The sequence below is a fragment of the Streptopelia decaocto genome, assembly GCF_964273445.1.
Source record: "Streptopelia decaocto genome assembly, chromosome: 1".
Lineage (NCBI taxonomy): Eukaryota > Metazoa > Chordata > Aves > Columbiformes > Columbidae > Streptopelia > Streptopelia decaocto.
Genome location: NC_138663.1, coordinates 56,555,758 through 56,574,933, shown reverse-complemented (window position 1 = coordinate 56,574,933; position 19,176 = coordinate 56,555,758). Strand labels below are relative to the sequence as shown.

The following is a 19,176-nucleotide window of genomic DNA, read 5'->3' as shown; positions in this document are numbered from 1 at the left end:
TGCTTTAGGCAGGAGAAAAATAAAATAACTGAGAGATATCAGCCCAGGAGTAACGGGGAATTCCTGACTTCCAGTCTCAGCCATCTTCCTACCAAATCATCCATTTTTTTTCGTAGTTTTCTCTTTTCATAAAACAGCAACCTATTTTACAAGGACTTTTCTGAGATTAAATAAAGAGGGTTGAGTTAATTGTTCTCATTAAGTACAAATATTCATTTCTTTGGGATGATATACAACCTAGAAAATCTTTAGAATGGGCTACATGGTTATTTATATTCTTCTTGTACTCTGACTTTTGAGACAATGATCATAGCAATTACATGATTATGGATTATAGGATTATACAGCCCATAGTCAGAGCCACGTCACAGTAGTTTTTCCTACAGATGGCTAATAAATCAGATTTGTCCCAAATAATTTGAAATTTACAGGACAGAACACATGGCCAAGCCATGCTTCTGTCATTTACAGAGCTACATATTACATTGGAAAAATACCCGACTGTGTCTTAGAAGGTACAAGTTTTAACTTAAGCTCTTTTCATTCACATATTTAGCATTTTTCTGACAAAAAAATATTTACCTGTTAGTTCTCTCACTACAGGTGGCTTCGATTAGGTAGTAACAAAATATATCACTGCAATATTTTTGTACAAAACAATGCTGAAAATGGCACTTATAGGCCTATTTTAGAAGACATATTTGAATTGAGAATTTTGTCTGAAATCAAGAAAGCTCTCAGTCACAGAAACACTTTACTGACAACAATAAAGATAACATGAAAGGATCAACAGGTGCATCTGTTGCCCCAACTTTACAATGCCAAGCACACTGACTAGCTGCATTTTTTTATGTGCTGGTTTGCGCATAAATATTCAAAACCATAACAAATGGTAAATATTAATCAGGAATAAATAAGCAGACTTGTGCCTACTGACATCTGTAATCTCAAGTTTGCAGTGGAAAATTTATCTGCAGCTCAGAGCTGATAAATGGTGTTATCAGCTGTTTCTTCATTTCCTATCCTACCAAAATAGCACAACCACCAACACCGTGTGTGTTTGCATGCCTGTGCATACCTGGATTACATAGTGCATATGTGATTGTATTTTCCGTCGTTTTGCAGGACCTATTTCATTTCTGCTCTACAGTATTAAAAACTTGGCATTTAAAGTTGATAACCCATAGATCAAAATTTCTTGAGTAAAGAGACATAACAGAGTCCGCCTTAGTGGACTAGCCTGGACTACTGTACCAGTATTCCGTACATTATTAAATTTCAGATCTATGTATTCACAAGTAAAACAGAAGCTGCTTCTCTACTCAAAGATTCACAAAGGGTCTGGTGTTACTTGAGAGTTTATGCAGAGCTGCGTATTTACTCTGTTGAAATATCAAATGTGCAAACAACATAGACAACTCACTGTCATAACTGTGATTTTATTGTGAAATTAAATACTCAAAAGGCTAAATTAAGTTGAGGATTGGGTCCTCTCTGAGCCTTCACATTACAGCTGCAACCACAGTACACATTATTCATCACTTTCACCTTAAGTCCTTAATCAGAACAGATCACACTCAAAATATGACAAAATATTTTGGATTTTATGGGCTTAGCTACTCCAGCACTTTGTATAAGAAACATGATGAAAAGTGAATTCATAACAGGAACAAGTACATGAAAATTTTAACAGGACTGAATATAAGCAAAAAGCTAAAAGTTCTGAACTAGGTATACAAATGAATCAGCTACTTTCTCCATGTACATTTATTGCATCAAGACAATAAAGATGTTCAAAACCTCATTTTGCAAAAGTAAACACATGGGATGGGATTCCTCTCACCTAACTTCAACCACCTAAACTCCAGGTGCCTGATTTAACCTTGGCTCTTTTTATAGTCCATGGAGAAAGTTGGGCACCTCCAAAGGACAGCTTACCCCGTATTTCTTAGGCAAAGAGCTCAGGAAGGGAACCTTAATGAGTACCAAGGTCAGACATCATATTTTTAGACGGTTCATGATAGCTCAGTTCCGCTAACATTCAAATCAGTGGGAATTTTGTTTACAATATGGCTGAAAATATTGCTCATACTTCCATATTCACAGGATAGTTTCCAGGAACAAATTCCTATGGACATTCAGGTTCAGTAGATCGTAAAACAAAACTACTGACATCAAGTTACAAAGGAACAGGTGAAAAAGACCTTCCAGAAAACTGGTTTAATATGCTGCCCCTAGAGGAAACATACAGAAGAATAATCCTCATCCATTCTCCCTTGAAATTCATAGTAGCGCCAGTACAACATGGGTTGTTGACACACGTAAAGAACTGTATAGATATATTCTTTAGAAAAAAATAAATTGACAAACTTTGGAGCTAATTGTGTATTTTACACATGATCAAGCAATGCAGCAGATGTAATTGCATCAGGGGAAGCTGGGAATCACAGAGCAATCCCACTAGCTGTCTTTGCAGGAAACCTCCATGGTTTCTCTATTCTTATTTCATGCTTTCAACTGATCTCTAATATTCAAAATCCAAACATCAACCTCACGACAACTCTAGTCCACTAATCTCTAGTATTTCAACTTAAACTTCAATCAGTCTTTTCACTCTGACACCAGCTACATGACTATGATCAGCAGTTGCTTCCAATAACTTTTATCATCTTAGAGCCTTGTAAAATGTTTACTGATTAAAAAAGTAATAAATGGGATGTACAAGTTACTGTCTAAATCATTATGCATTCATCAAAATGCAGTCTAAAGTGGTACCTTTTTCTCTACTTCTACGCAAGTATTCAGTGATAGATCTCTACTAGCCAGCAACAATGGTGATTTATAGCTATCATTCTGATAACGGTTGATTTATTATTTCAATTTTCAAATTACAAGTCATCAATATTAAAAACAGTTTTCATGATGCATGACACTGATATAAATGACTGTCTGCATATAACCCATTACTCATTTTTATCAAGTGACGACTTGTGCTTGTCGTATAGCTATCGCATCAGCAGACTTGTCGCTAGACTTTTTTACTTTGAGTTACCAAAGCAAATTAAGGGGGGGTATTTAATGCATCTGTACAGTTAGTGAAGGGAAAAGAGTCTGACAGTAAATGATGTCTCTGAACTGGTAATTGTCAAGTATTTGGCTGCTGTAATCTTTAACACTAATACTGCAAAATACCTCTCTGAAGCAAAGACTTCAGAAGCAAATCAGGGACACATTTAATGATGGACCTCATTTAAGACATCTCTCTTTGGAAGCTTGCGTTACCAACAGTCAGAGGCTGGAAAATATTTCATCATCTTCAACAAAACACTAATACAGGTAGAAAGAGCCCACTTCTGTCATTGCAGCCTGCGGCTCTATGTCGTCCATTGCTCCACAGCTGAGTTGTTCACATGCACACACAAACACACATGCAGAAAGGCGACTTTCCTTGGCAGCACTCTGGCAGGCTGCTGAAACATTTTTAGAGCCAGTCATGGATGTGACACTCTAAGTGTTCTGCACACAACTGTACATCATAACACCTCACTGGTTGTATTCAAGCAAGAAGTTTCAGCTTTACTTTCTGACTTTCAGGCTCCGGTTAGGCAGAATAAAAGCAAAGAAATGGGATGAAACAGTATGCTATCCTTGAACAGGGTCTACCTGCCATGAAAAAAAATGTGTTTTAAGCACAGTAAATAAGCTGTCACCTGAGAAACTACTAAGCCAACCGGGTCTGCATGAGCACAAATGATGGTACAGGCTACTACTTAAAGCATTGTGCTGGATGGCAGCTTAAGGGCTTGAGGAGTGGAAGAAACCTTCTCTAGCACTAGACCTAGTCTCTGCACAGCATCTTCTCCTGTCAGGCCTGCTGGATTAACTTTAAGCAGTAGTTATGCCTGGCAGCGCGGTAAGAGACTTCAAACGCAGGACAGCAACGTGCTGCAAACACCGCAGATTTACAGTAGCTGTAAACGCATCACCCTCCTCCTCTTACACCCGGCTGAAGCAAGGGGACGGGAAGGAAAAGCCTGGCGTCCCTCCCTGCCCCCGAGCACCTGCCGTGCCCCGCTCCGCCCGTACCTGTCTGCACGGAGATGTTGACAGCCTCCCCGTCGGCGAGAGGCTCGATGCGGAGGTGGTACCAGGTCCCGGCCTCCAGGCCCTGCAGGCTGCAGCCGTAGGAGCCGTTGCCCGCGGGGGCGGGCTGGCAGCCGACCGCCTCCCCGTCCTCGGAGCGCCCGCTCAGGCTGAAGTTGCAGGCGCTGCCGGCGGCGCCCCAGCGCAGCCGCACGCTCTGCCCGGCGACGCGCCGCTCCGTCAGGTTGGCGCTGCATCCCGCAGCCTCCCCCGGCGCGGCCTGCGGGGAGAAGGGGAAAAAAACTCTGAAAGACGTGCCGGGCTCCGCCAGCCGCCGGACTCCCCCTGGGCTCACTTCCCAACCCCGTCCTCGCTGTGTGCTGCGCCCTCCGGGCTCGGCTGGGACCTCAGAGGGGCGACCCCCGCACAGCCCCCCGCTCACCTTGGTCAGGGCCAGCGCCGTCCACAGGGCAAATCCCGCTCCATAGCTCAGCATCGCCGACAGCTTTTAACCCCGATAACCCTCGCGGGGAGGGGGAGAGTGGGTGGGTGGGGGGGTATGAAGCAGCGAAGTGGCCGCGGCGGGGCCCCGGGGGCCCCCCGCTCCCCGCCGGGCTCCGCGCGGCGGCCGCCGAGCCCTCTGCCGGGCCGCCCGCTTGCTGCATGCGCTCGGGGCTGCCCCGGCCGCCTCGCCGCCTCCCTGCCACCGGGGTGGGGTGGGGGGGCTGCCCGCAGCCCGCCCGCCCGCGGCTGAGGAGGAGCGGAGGAGGCGGGGGAGGCGGCCGCCGCTTCCCACGCTGCCATTCTGACCCGGGCTGACTCTGCCGGAGCCCTTCCCGCCGACTTCCGCAATCAAGAGGCGATTTCCTCGCGTCTCGCTGCGGGGGGCGAAGCGCCGCGACCCGGGACTCGCCGCCCCCGCGCCCCCCCCAGACCCGGGACCCGCCGCCGTCCCCCGCGCCCCCCGACCTGCGGGTCCCGGGGTGCCGCCCCTCGCTCCTTGTGGGTCCCGGCTTCCTCCCGGCTCCTGTTCCACCCCACCTCCCTTCCTTCCTCCCGATGTCGGCTCTCCCCTGGGCTTTCTCTCCCCACTGCCCTCCTGGCTCTTAGGGGGCCCCTCGCCCCCTCAGGCGGTGCCATTGTTGGAGGGGGCAGCAGGACTCCGTCTCACAACGGCTGCTCCTTGCTTGACACCCATCAGGGCTCGAAGGGGTCGGGCCTCATGCTTGCCTTGTCTCATGGCTGCCTAATCTCATGGCCACCTTCCCTTGACTCACTCACCCCATGGTCGCTTCAACTTGTGTGCCCGCTTTTCAGGCCTGCCACCCGTCATGGCCACCTCACCACACATGCCCCCTTCTCCTCATGCCTGCTGCCCCTCACACCTGCCCCCTCTCCTGGCCCACCCTCCTCTCGACCGCAGCTATCACTAAACCACAATTTCAGCTCCGGTGTCCCAAACATGGATGTTATTAGGGGTTAGCCACTGCCCACCAAGGCCTTCATCCTCTCCCTGGCCCTGCAGCACCAGGTCCAGAGGCGGAGGAGCAGTCCTCCTGTCAGCGGCCAAGTTATCTCAGTTTTTTGGTTTGTTCCTCATCAGCTTGTGTCCTTGAAACAATTCCTTCCCCATCCCCTGAATAACTTCCAAGCTAAAATTACACACACCACAGAAAGCAAGAAACTCTCCCTGTTTTCCGACTGCACCAAACGAGCTGTGCACAACTCTGAATTCAGTCGCAGCAGTGGCACAGCTCTCAATTTCTGTCATGCACGACCATTTCCTTCTTGCTTAGGTTTCAGCCTCTTAAAACTCACGTATATGTGTATGGAGGGTGTGGTAAGGGAGAAGAAACACTGTTAGGAAGGTTTTGGACCTTCAGATACTCAGACAATAATCTAGCAGCCATCGGGTAAATTTGAGATTTCATAAAGGGGGAGAAATTTGACATTTCTTCAATGGGAATGGCACTTCTCTTCATCTTTCTGTACTGTATGAGGCGTGTGAAACTTTTACAAGCATAAACTTTTAAAAGCAGCACCTCAAGCAAATTCACCATCAAATTAATTTTTGCCCCATTTTACGGAGAAAAGGTGCCAGCGTTTAGAAACATCAGTCTGCCTTTTAAGGGAGATACTACTGCAGGATTTTTCTGGGGATCAGCCTGTCAGCACTATATAAATGTCTGAAAAACCTTCTCTCTCATTCTTCCATTCAGAAACCGAAAGTCTGAGCACTCACAGGTGGTACCTGCACCTGTGGAAAACTTCACCTGTCCCAGTGGAACTGTATTTCTGGTCCTAGGGACATGACACAAACTGTTGGGCAAGCTTGAGATGATTAATAGCTTTATGAACACCACCTTAGCTGATGATAAAATATATGTTGGTTATTACACCATTCTCAAGCCCATTGCAGAACAAGATCTCCCTTGGAAGGGATGTGTTATGTACTTCAGACAAAATGAGGCACCCTGCCCCAAAGAGCTGCTACAGCCCTAAACAAACCACTGATGAAAGACACAAGGTGTGTGTATTAGGCCTAAACTGGCACTAAAATGACATAGCTATCTTGTAATCAGTTCACAGAGAAAGATTTCTTACAGCATACATTTGTCTTTAGATGATTGTTCTCTTGGGATCTAATGGCATAAAGCACACCAGTATTTTTTCCAACTTATTGGAATGTTTGGATTACTTCAAACCCCTCTGTGAAAAATGAGAATATTTGTAGTAACCTGCCCTTTCTTTGAAAGTGGAGCTCACATTGTAGGGACTTTTGAAACATCCATAATCTGAATTTGCAAGGAAGATGGAATTTAGATATGTAGGTGTAAATTAGTTAAGTTGATGTAATACATGAAGGTTAAAAAAAAAAAAAATCAGTGCAAACTTGTAAATGTCAGGAGAGAAACTGACACTACCACAAGTGAAATTTAAAGACCTTGGAAAGGTCTGTCTCTTCAAGCTACTGTAAGATAACGTGGAGAAAAGGAACCTTGCTGCTTCTCAGCTTTGCCCATAATTTAGAAGTTCCTACTTTATTACTCTTATTCTTGCTATTGTAAAATCTTTAAAAATACTCTGCTATAGTAGTAGGAAATACTGTTTTATTAAGGGTTTTGAGACTTCTTTTACTACATTATCAAGCAGAAAGCTGCTGTAAGGGTAAGGTCTACCACAGATGTCTGTGTCAGCACTGGAATAAAACAGGAGGGATCCACAGTTTACTGATGGCAACATATTTATATAGAATAGCCAAGATAATATGAGTAATTATTTCCAGGCTGAATAAATTGAATAAATGGGCTTTTAGCAAATCAGCAGTCACACAGCCTTTAACACTTACTGACCTGTGCGGCAAGCCAAGAAACTAATTAAAAAATTAAAAAATAATAATAAAAAAGGACTGGAAGTGAGTTTTGGGAGTGGCCGGACATGTCTCTAACAGCAGGCTCCAAAGTCCCTTCCAGACACTTTCCCAAGGCTTCCTGACTTTTTTTTTTTTTTGACACCAACCCCTCTGTCTCTCTAATCAAGAGGAAATGGGCTTTTCATAGCTTTTGCCATGGTTTGAAAGTGCAAGCTGCAGTTTTACTTGAAATCCAAGGCTGCTCTAAACCAAACAGTTTGTTCAATTGAAGTGTCACCATTTCCCGCCTCACCCTCCCATGCCCCCCTCAAGTGGGTACACTCACAGCCAAATCAAGGCTTTGCTTCTACAAATAAAAGAACCTAGCCCGGGCAACTGCAGTTCATAGAAGGTATTGTCTTCCTAACAATACTCCAGGCTTACTTAGTCTGTGTGTTTTAAAAGTATCCTGTTAAACCTGGTTAATCCTTTAAACATCCCTGCTAGTTTGACATAATGTTTTTAATTCCACTCTAAAGACAAGGAAACTGAGAGATATAGGCCAAAGATTTTAAGGCTGTGTGTCTAAATTGGTGTGTCTAGATTGAGATGTCCAGATCTGGCTGGAGGCTGGACAGATATCTATTTTTTTTTTTCCATGGTATGCTTAGAGTGCTTATCATCAGGATTCTTGTTTGAAAGCTTTGACCTAAGCAACTTGCTCAGTGCAAATCAAGTGACTCAGGAGTCCAACTGGGGTAGGAACACAGGAGGTGGCAGCTTCAGTTCTAAGGGTGCCATTTCTCTAGCACTGGTGTGGTTATTTACTAGCAGTGCTGGAGGCAGTTTTGATAATACTGTATTATATAGGACATTTCCATTTGGACTGGAATTCAGTGCGGGAGGTGTGCCTATAGACAGAGGGCATGGGGAAATGAGCTCAGCCTGCCTGCAGCGAGGCAGAATAATCTTATTTTAAAAGAACCGTCTCCATCATCTGTGGAATGGGGTGCAGTGCATCCATCATCATCTCAGTCCCTTCCCCTCATCAGCACTACAACAGCAGTGACAGGATCCATAAACCTTTGAGTTAGTTATTTGGACCTACATAGTCCTGGGTGACACTGCTCCTTTCTCCCTGTGTCTAGTGATGTTGTTCATATTTGATTGTACAGATTGGTCTGTCTGCAGCCCTCCCAAACACAAAACACATTTCTTAGTCTCTTCCACAGTAACAATGACACCCAAAGTAATAACTGAAACAATATGTTTGCCTGCCCCAATATACTGAGTGCAGTCTGGTCTCCCAGATGAGAAGCCACAGGGAATTTAGGGGTTTTCAGTTCTAAATCACTGTTATTGATGCAGTCACCAATAACATCCTGCATGCTTTAGCTTGTGCACATTTTGCCAATGATGATTCCAGGTTTGTTCTGAAATTACTTAACTATACCTTGCCCACACACACAAAAAGACAAGACTGGAAACTGATGCAGGGGTACTGAATGCCCACTGTTAGCTGCAGCTATGGATGGGGCTGGCACTTCGTTCCCGTCCTTTGACAGGGCTGTTTGTGGTCTAAGAGAGCAGGGATCAAGAAGCCGCCATGTGTCTCCACGCTGCCCAGCCATCAGTAGACAAGCTGACCAGGGTCAAGGACAGGGTTCCTTTTAAGGCAAGTTAAAGCATTTGGATTTCACTTGCTTTGATCTGTAAAACACTTATGTAACTTTAGGACCCAATTATCCTAACGTACGTGATAAAACATAACGTGATTTTTTGAGTGTAATTAGAGCTAGACCCTCGTGTTGTACAGCAAGCCAGTGGCAAAGCCTGAGTCACTGAGAGCAGATACCCAGGCTCCCGTGTCTCCTGCCACATCCATGAGCTTTCCACTGCTCCTCACATATCCTGAGCATTTCCCTGGAGCTTAGAGATTTTCCCAACGCATTGTGCACACCAGGATTGTGCTGTACAGAAAAGGCAGAATTTTTTCTGCAGCTGTGCTTCTAGCAAAGGGCATGATCAGCACGAACAAAGCATCTCATCAAAACAAAGAACAAAGCTTAGTCCTCTAGCTGTTTTTTTTTTTCGGTCCACCAAATATCCACCTGTAATAGCTATCAGGCTCCACAGAGTGGAGCAGGCTTAATAAAAATCGATAACTCCCCTGCCTTACCTCTTTTGTAGTGCTGGAATATTGAAGAGTAGTTGTTGGAATCCAGGGTTTCTCTGTTCCTGAAGATTTCAAATCAAAGTAGGGGGTTTCAATGAGATTTTTACTGAAGTGTTCTGTCACATTTCTGATGAACATCTCTGTGCTACTCTTCAGCATATTTTCAGGCCTTGAGGTAACAGCGTTTGAAGGGGGGAATGTAGTTCTAGTACTCCATATGGAAGTGTCTGCATCTTGGAGACCTAAGACAAATAGAGGAAAATAATTAAAAGCAGCTCAGTGTTTTTATAAACAATTCTTTAGATGCCAATAAGTGTGGCTGGTCTGACTTCTAAGTAGTTTAAGCGCACCTATTGGTTCAATACTTTATTGTTTTCAGAGCAAATGTATTTTGCATCAATACCAAATCTTGTACAAAACAAAAGCAGGAAAAAAATTAATTTCCCTCAGCATTCATATCACTAGTCTTAAATACAGTCCATCAATGATTCTGAAGAGAAAGGTTGCACTTTGTCATTAAGAGCACAATGTTTTCACTTGTAGCTTTTTCACTTGCTTGAGTCTATCAAACAACACACAGTTTCAGCTTTATATGGTCACCCGTTCACCCACTTTGCAAGTACATGGGGCAGATTCTCATCTGCCTTTTGTTGGTGTATGTTCAAAATATGGCTTTCTTCCACAAAATTTTTTAAGATAACTTGTTCAAGATTTTTTTTTTTTTTTGTTCAAGATAATATTTGTTCAAGGTAAGTTCCTTGTGTCCACATGGGACATTCCTCTTGCATTTTTAAATCAGTCCCATGCAGAGACCATGCTAACCCCTGACTGCTCTCTTCCCAAGGTTCAGCTAATAATCATATCAGTTAACTGAAGTGCCTGCAAATATAATGGTAGATTTGCTTTTTTAGTCACGTATCCTTCAGAGAATGCCAAAGTTGCAATTAGAGTGCAGGAAAGATTTTACTACACATTTTTCCTCCACATTTTCATGGCTCTTCCTCCCCATTGGTATGTATTTAATATCCTTTCTTTGTGGCTGTGAGGCCAGGGTTCAGGCTGTGGTGGCCTCTACATCTGGTAGCATCACATTTCAGCTCAGCGATCGGAATTACTCACTGGCCCCTTCTCCTCACAAAAAGCTGCCCGGCCATTACTGGAGCGCAGCTCATGTGCTTTGGCTCACCGCCCAAGACACTTTGTCTGTCCTTGAACTGGGGTCTCCAGCATGACAGAACCTTGTTTTGCTGCTGAGCCACTGGGCTGGTTGCCATTTATAACAATTTTAGCTCACAAACCCTCTAAAAAAAATCTAATGACTGTTAAATTGCAGCAGAAGCTTCCAAATGTAATTACTTGATGTGCAATTATGATGTCTTAGCAGGCCAATGTGTGATTACCTCCTACCCGAAGGATCAGCGGGTGAGCTTCCACGAAGTCAACATGATGGGGGTTTTTTGTATATGTGTAAATATACATGTTGACATGTTTATGTAAAAAAAAAAGTTGCAGTATTCTCATTTGCATCTAGAAATAAAAGTGAGATTGTAAGCCCTCGTAAGTGACACCTCTATGTAAGTGTTTCCTTTGCTCAGCAGCATAGTGCGTTCAGCTGGTACACAGTTTTGGATCCTCTTGAAAAGGATTGGTTTGCTGGAATGGGTTGATACCTACATTAAATGTTTTCCCCCTTGTTATCTAACTTTGCTTCTCTGGGAATACAGATATCCAAGTCTCCATTTAATTATACAAAATGTTGATCAAATATTTTTCCAAATCAAGGCAGTGAAAACAATACAACAGATCTCATTCCGCTCTCTCTTACACACATGGAAAGAATTTCATCGAACCCTCAGGTCTCATCTGACACTGCACGATCATCCTTGTGCTGCTGCTGCATTTACAGAATCTCCTTGCAGAGTGCTTGTGGTGCAGCATCTGCTGTGGTCCTACATCATGTACCTGCCTGGCCTCCACCAAAAGGATGGGGAAGAGTCTGGCAGGGGCAGCCCTGTGCTCAGGCTGTCACCAGCTGCTGAAACAAACCCATTTGCTCACACAAGTCCAGACTTAGTCTAATCCCATGTCAGTCATTGTTCCCGCAGATGTCCTATTATACAGGGGTCTCCGAAATTCTGCAGTAGGCAACTAGAAATGCTAGCCCCAAGCACCTGGAAAGAGCCTTCTGGCTCTGGGCCCCTTAGATAGCCCAAGTTCAGCAGGGAGTAGAACTTACTGATAGAAAGACGGCTGAAAAAAATGCACATCTAAGTGGTCAGTAGCCACTTACAAAAAAAGGCCACTCGGGTTCTAAATATAGATTTACAGACCCAACTTAAAAACACATTAAAAAAAACCTTGGCTTTATTTACGGACAAATAGCAGCGATTCCAACAGGAAGACATTTGCGTTCCAGCACAATTGTGCTTTAGGAAAGCTGCTGCTTCGTAAAAGGGAAGCTGGTGCTGCCAGTGACATTTACAGGACTCCGCACCTAGGGAATAGCTAGCATTCCTGATGCAGGAGCTGAAGGGAGAGCTTAACTCTCCTGGAAGCTAAATTCTTGGTCCTCAGAAATGTCCCACCAGCCTGAGGAGGTACCAGGAACAAGCACTCGGTCACTGCACAATGCAATTGTTCTTGTTAAGCTCATGGCTATGATGAGTTTCCAGCTAAAGGATCTTCCTGGCAAAGACTGACAGCTGTCTCTCACCTGTAATCTGTGGATGAAAATAGCTTGTGCATAGACAGTGCCATACTGGAACTTCAGATATATGTACCAGCACTTTTCATGTATGCTACATTGCACTGACTAATAGGGTTTATATCTGCCCTCCCTTCAGGAAAATCAGATCCAGGTTTATATTCTCTTTCTAAGGAAAGCCACTATGGTCCTAGCATAAGGACCCTCATAGCACTTCTTCAACAGCAGGCATTTATAAAGAAAACCCTGCATATTATAAGACCCAAACAAACAGATTTCTATACAACTTGAGTTCCAAATCCTTAAACCAGAAAAAACTCACTTCCCATCTGGACATCAGTAAAATACACAGAAATCTCAACAGTGGGATTTTTCAGAAGCGTTTAGCATTGTTCTAACCGTCTCTTTGGAAATCAGTCATAAAACTGTTCATGGGAACGAAACTGCAGCCCTGACACTGACACTGATCACTAGTGGCTGAATGATATACAGTGTGTGAACATACCATTGTAATCATCAGTAGCACACCCAGGAGAAATTATGACATTCTGACTAAGCGCATATTTCATCCATGGGGTGTCCTGCAGACTGCATCCATCTGCGCAGCAGCAGGCCGCTTACAAAAAAAGGAAATCCATACGTTTTGCATGTATGATGAGTGCTGGTTAGTTGTCAAGTACTGAGAACCCTACAGCGATGCCTTCAGACTCAGACGAGCCAGCATGGTGCAGCTTGCTGGAATAGCTTGTATCCTATCAATCTGCCTACCCTATTAAAGCACAGTTTCAGAAAACTAAGGCTGAATTGCTAGTAAAGCATAAATGAATCAGACATCTGTTATATAAGAAAAATTACCCTGTAAGATTTGCATTTAGCTTTCTGACAGCAAGACTTGAGACTAGAAGGTGTTGTTGTAAGATCTCTGTATGTGCAGGACAAAATGAATTATCTTTTTAGCTGTCTAACTGCAAAAATAAAGACAGAAAACATAATTCAGATTTCTGTTTTATGTAGGAGTGTGACAGAAGAACAAAATCCACTAAATGTCTTTTCTTTCCCATTCCATGTACTCCTTCTAAAAACTGCAAAATCTATGCCACTTGAAAAATTTTTACCTTCTTTATCTGAAATGTTAAAGTTAGTGATGTTTGTATCTCATGTCAGACAGGTCAAGTGCCTCCAAACTCTAGTCTAATCCTGAGCTGCTCTTTTACTTGCTTGTTTTTGAAATGCTGAAATAGCCACTTAAAGGTTTTTTCTGCACCAGTGGTAGCAGAATATCCCAGTTAGTTATCGTGATAATACTGTAACTCCATCAGCCCTATTTCTGGCACTCTGGATAGCCGCAGCTCACCTTGAAATGTATTTTTGGCCACTGAAAGGTTTCAAGACTCCCTTAACTCCATGGCACTACTGAAGAAAGCTCATAACAGTAGCTACTATATAGACACCTAGGACTTGGTTCAGTTGCCTAAATGGAGTTACCTAGTACAGCCTCAACTGTCCTAAAGCATCTGAGACATCTGCTCAGGGCTCTCCTAGGACCTACAGGAGAGCTGTGTCCTTCTGGTAGGCAGTCAGAGGTCAGGTGGGGAACCCTGTAGCATCTCAAATGGCAAAAAGCACCTATGTTGAGACAACTGAAATAGGGTCTTCCTTCAGACACCTGCATTTAGACACCTAGAAGCTGAAGCCACTCCAGCTTCTACGCAGACATCCATACAAAATGAAGGGAGATAATATAATAATGAAAACTAACAGTATAGTGGTCTGGAATGGGAATCTTTGTTAGCGCTCTCAGTAGAAGATGAATTAGTAAAGCATGGCTTGCCATCCTCTGGGAAGCTGTTAATATTTTCCATTTTTTCCTTGTGAAGGTAGCCGAGCTGATTTTGTTCTGATTTTAGTCGCTGCACTGTGGCTCACTAAGACTTTGAAAATTTATGAAAATCGAAGACTTGGGCTACACTGCAGATTTTTCCATTTCTTTCCACAAAATGCAAAACCCACATTGAGCTTCTGGCAGTATGCTATTGGATTATGTACAAGGTCTTGTAATTTTGTCCAAGGATCTGACATTGATGCCTTTTTCCAGGTGGAGCTGAGCAAAAGTTGTCAGCCATGTACTGCTTTGACCACAGACAGAAGATTTGAATCAATGTTGGTGTTTTATGGGTTCACAAAGATGTTATCAAACTCTTTTACTTACAAAAATCTTCTAAAATAATAATTCAGGGAGATAAAAATGGGTTTGAGTGAATGATTTTAGGAAAAAAGTTTTGGGTCAACTTGAGCATGAAATGAAAATATTGCTTCTCACTGTTCTAATTCATCCTGCAGAAATTTGTAAAGGTTACACACACAAAAAAATCCAACCTGTTGTGAACCTCTGGATGGATTGTTACAGTCATTTTAAACACTAAAGGTGTGGAAAAATCAGAGCTCATAGATATTAACATGATTGCAGAAAGAGCTGCGGCTCTTTCTGTGCTTCTGCCACCTTTCTTTGGTGCTCTTCCAGTTTCCCAAGAGTGCCAAGAAGATGCATGTGTCTTGCCTTACCATGTTCTGCAGTTGCTCCTGCTGCTCCAGTGGCTCGGAGCGTGCTCTGACTGTACACTGCTCTGGTCTCTCCCACCCTCCATCTCACCCACTGAAGTGTCCACAGTGGGATGTGAACTCAATAACCTCAGGTTCTGGTATGAAGCAGGTGAACTGAAAACGGGATAAGGGGAAGAGAGAAGCCCATGTGAAAGAGAAGATACAGGGCCAGAGACTGGGGTAGAAAAGAAGGAACAACTGTGGAGGTAGCAGTTTGAAGATCAGATGGCACATCAGGCTTTGGCTCATATGTAGTATCTGATGTATTGTCTATTTTAGACTGCAAACAAAACAAGAGATAAAAAGATGGTGTATTTGTTATTTGAATTCCTTGTCCAACTTCTTTTACATCTTTATGGATCCCACTATGGTTCTTAAATACTTGGCCCAAAACAGCAAGGAACAAAAACATTCTCCTCCACAAAATCAGATACTCTTTTGAATGGGGCTTTGTCTTGATATCTGCAGTTCTAGGGGTTTGCAGCTGCAGTTCCTTCAGATGTCCCTACTATGTATGATATGGTAGCAGAGAAATGCCATGCAGAGCATCATAGTACAAAACAATTCCTATCACCTTCTGCATCCAGACTACTTCACAGGCTGGGTGGTCTCTAGATCATTCCAGTGAATGACTGCAGCATACAGCTTGAACTTGTGGCTCCCTGCTGAAGTAATTTCTCCACTTAGTGAATAATTTTTGGTCTGCAGTGGTTTTGAGGTTTGTTGGTAATATTTGAGGTGCCACATAGCATTGTCTCTGTTCTCTAATTCAATATTTTTTTTGAAACTAACCTACCTAGAGCAAAAGAAGCTTGTAAGAATTGCTTACACAGCTCAGAAAGAAGTGATATCAGCATTAGTGTGTCAGCACTAGTGGTGCTCTGGGTGCTTTCCAGACATACAAGAGGAGACGGGGTTTCTTCCACAATTGTTATTTGAACGCAACAATTTTTGCTCAGTTTGATGAGAACTGAAGTCTTGTCATGTCAAGGGAGACTGATACCTCGTGGCCTTTCTTCACACTAGCTGTGTTAGCCAGAGGCTGAATTCAACTATGGGTTTGTGTGAGGACTGTCTGCAGTTAGATTTAAAATTATAACTGACTGAACAGAGATGTGATGCATGTTCAAACTGATCCTGATTTACACAAGGAGTCATTTAAGTCAGGGTTGTAGCAAAAAATGTGTATCCAAACACAACTCAGATGGCTGGTTAGAAAACCAAATCCAAGCTTTCCCCGGTTCAGAAAAATCATGCTTGGCATTTGAGTTAGGTCCAGAATAAAAGGTAGTTGCAGTTGTTGAGTTTGGAGCTTGTACTGTATCTGGGCTGATAAGATGTTTGGGATGCAATTCAGTGAGTTACTCCTTTGCCAAAATATAACTATTTTTATGAGTACTATGAAAACAAAGGATAAATTATATCAAAATATGGTGTTAGTCAGGAGTAGAAAAACTTACTTCCATTTCAGCTGCAAAAACTTTGCTCAGTTATTACTATCTTAGCTAAATATAGACTGAATATGTTATTTTAGGCTGATCCACTGCTGCTTTGACTGAAAGTAGACAGATGTTCTTGGAAGACTAATTTTACGCATTCAACATTGACACTTTCGACATGCATATGGATGTCAAGACCAGCACTGTGGGCATTAGATTTTGTTCTTGTACTACAACTTACTACTACTACTACTTCTATTATTATTATTATTATTATTATTGTTATTATTATTATTATTATTATTATTATTATTATTATTATTAAAATTAATCTCTTTCCATTACTTCAACTCCTTGTGAGTTTCTTATATACCTGGAATTCTTAGTTAGGTATTGAGAGTCATAATGTACTGTTGATTTATCACCAGAGCTTCCCAGAGCTGTCAAAAAGGAGATAGCTGTCACAGTGAGACTCATAAAATGGATTGATAGGCCTGTCTACAGAGAGAATTTCAGGAAAATTAAGGTAAATTCCTTAAAGGGCTGAGCACAGTAAATAAATGAGAAGGGGCTTTAATACCTCTTGAAAATTGTCTTATTTAGTACTTAGTGGCCTTAAATTGCTCCTCCTCTGAGGATGATGATGGAAAGGATGCAAGGTTACTTTAACTCTGTTAGGCCACACTTCATCCAACTATCTAAAGAAAGTAATGTTGCCTGGGTACCTAATTTTAACTTTTCATGGTATCTTTGAATAAGCAGGCCATAGTCACGCTATACACAGGACTTCAAATGATTTTGCCTTTTTAATTCCTAAAATACATGGGAAGGCTGGGGTAGCATCTCAGCCAATTTTTCACTCCCTGATTCTGAAAGTCTTTCAGACCTCCACTCAGGTGAGTAATCCTGCTGCTGCAAGTAGAGTTCTGCAAGTGCAAATTTGCTGAAAAAGTGGTACTCTGCTTTATAATGAATTGGAGGTTAGAAAGGTTACAAAGAACAAGGAATTTGTTTTAAACATTCTGAAAAGCTGACCATAAGCAAAAGTATTGGGTCATAAAACGTTTTTAAAATCCTGTAAATACAAGAATAAATTGTGTGTTCCCCAATAAAAAGCTTAACTGTGCAGGTTGTTCTTATTAACCATGAAGAACTGCAAGAAGAATGTCAATGGGATTGTCAGGAAGGATTGACAAGAGGACATCAAGGAAAATGTTATTATGCAGCATTCAAACTTTTCTACCTTTCCTTTTGCCATGGATGTCACATAGAATCACACAGGTATATCAACACATCTCTAAGTATGTGCACAAACCCATGCATCTCAAAGTGCTATTGTGAGAATTTTGGAGATTTTTGATTCAGTTCATTATTTTCAGGATTTTGAGTGTTGTAATATATTTCGCATCTTAGGGCAAAGCAACACCTGAATGTATAAGACATATGGCTGTTCTAATAATGCATTTGGGTTAATCAGAGAAAAATCGTGCATGTATTTGATCTTCAGATGCCTTCTTTCTCTTGACAGACTGAATCTGGATTTGTGTGATTAAATGAATAGGGAGGAAAAGCACTTTTATGCATCCATATTTTTCAAAAAGTGCTAGGAAGTAGTACCCACAATTCTGTTTAAAAGTGGAAAAGGAAATGACACAGGAATAGTGAGCTGAGCTTACACGTAAGCACTTTGATCCAAAGACAGAGAGTAGAGAAAAGGAGACACATCCTGAAAATATGAAATGCCTTAAAAACCCCACAGCACTCATATCAGCTGTTCTTTTTACGGTTGTCTCAACTCTTTTCAACAATGAAAAAGGTTTTTCTGTATGAATAAAATCCCATAATTTTTAACATTGGAGTTATCATAAAAGAAACATTTTTGTTACCAAAACTTCCAGGATACTTCCTTGAAGTAGTAGCTCACCTTGCTTTGAACACAGATTTACATAAACAGGTCTTCCTGTCTCGCTGGCTTCTAGCTGCATCCATGTGTGAAGGTATTTCTTACTCTGCTTGGCCATTACCTTCTGACCTTGCTTTGTGAGAAAGAGAGAGCTATTGGCCACCTTCAGGAGCCCATCCTCCTCCTGGCAAGTCCACCTGACTGCCTGGGGACAATCAATGACGATGCTGCGAGATGACAGGGCAGAGCGCGTAGAGATGCTCAGGCACTGGGTGGATTTCACGTGGAGGAGCTTGTCGTCTGCCGTCCACTGCCACTGCTGGTTGAGGTTGGTCATATTGCACTTCTCCATAATGACTCCTCTCTTTTCTGAAAGACACTGCTGTTTCTGGACATGGATAATCAGAAACCCTTCTGGAAGAGGAAAATTCCAGAATTACACATGGTTATTTAACAAAAAGTGAATTCTAGGTGATCTAAAATACATCAGCAAATAAATCTCTCTTTTCACTTTCTATATGCTGAACTTTTCATGAACTTCCCAGGTACTGAACCTATTAAAAAAAAAACCACGCAGAAGTACAACTTACACGGTGGAAGTGCAAGAAGTGTAAAGAGTGAGAATGCAAAAAGCAAACTATTGTGGCAAAGGTCACCTTGACCTTCATTGTATATAAAAATGAAGAAAAAATTGAATTGGATATAAAAGGAATCAAAGAATTATTAACTTTAAATACCAGTTTTAAATTCCCCACTTCCCCTGCCTGAAAGCATACAGAGATCTACACAAGCTCTCAGTCTTTTTTCTATTTTATGACACAGTCTTTTTACAATATAATTTACTGCCTGGAAATTGTTTAGTAAAACTCATAGTGTTTCTGAAGAAGCCATAGAAAAGGACATTCCCAAATCTGTGTG

At 42.4% G+C, this 19,176-nt stretch overlaps 1 protein-coding gene across 4 annotated transcripts in view; it reads right to left on the bottom strand.

Annotated features, from left to right (window-relative positions):
- PTPRB (protein tyrosine phosphatase receptor type B) overlaps window positions 1–19,176 on the bottom strand; it is a 63,435-nt gene that overhangs the window by 43,402 nt on the left and 857 nt on the right. For 2 of the 4 annotated variants that reach the window (XM_082050395.1, XM_082050397.1), the window contains exons 2-4: window positions 18,280–18,672; window positions 9,615–9,853; window positions 4,087–4,363 (exon numbers count right to left, since the gene is read on the bottom strand). In XM_082050395.1, the coding sequence (XP_081906521.1) occupies window positions 4,087–4,363; window positions 9,615–9,853; window positions 18,280–18,672 (909 nt within the window). Of the gene's footprint in view, window positions 1–4,086; window positions 4,364–4,525; window positions 4,761–9,614; window positions 9,854–18,279; window positions 18,673–19,176 lie in introns of those variants that run through there. The other 2 variants (XM_082050396.1, XM_082050398.1) reach the window with 2 other exon arrangements.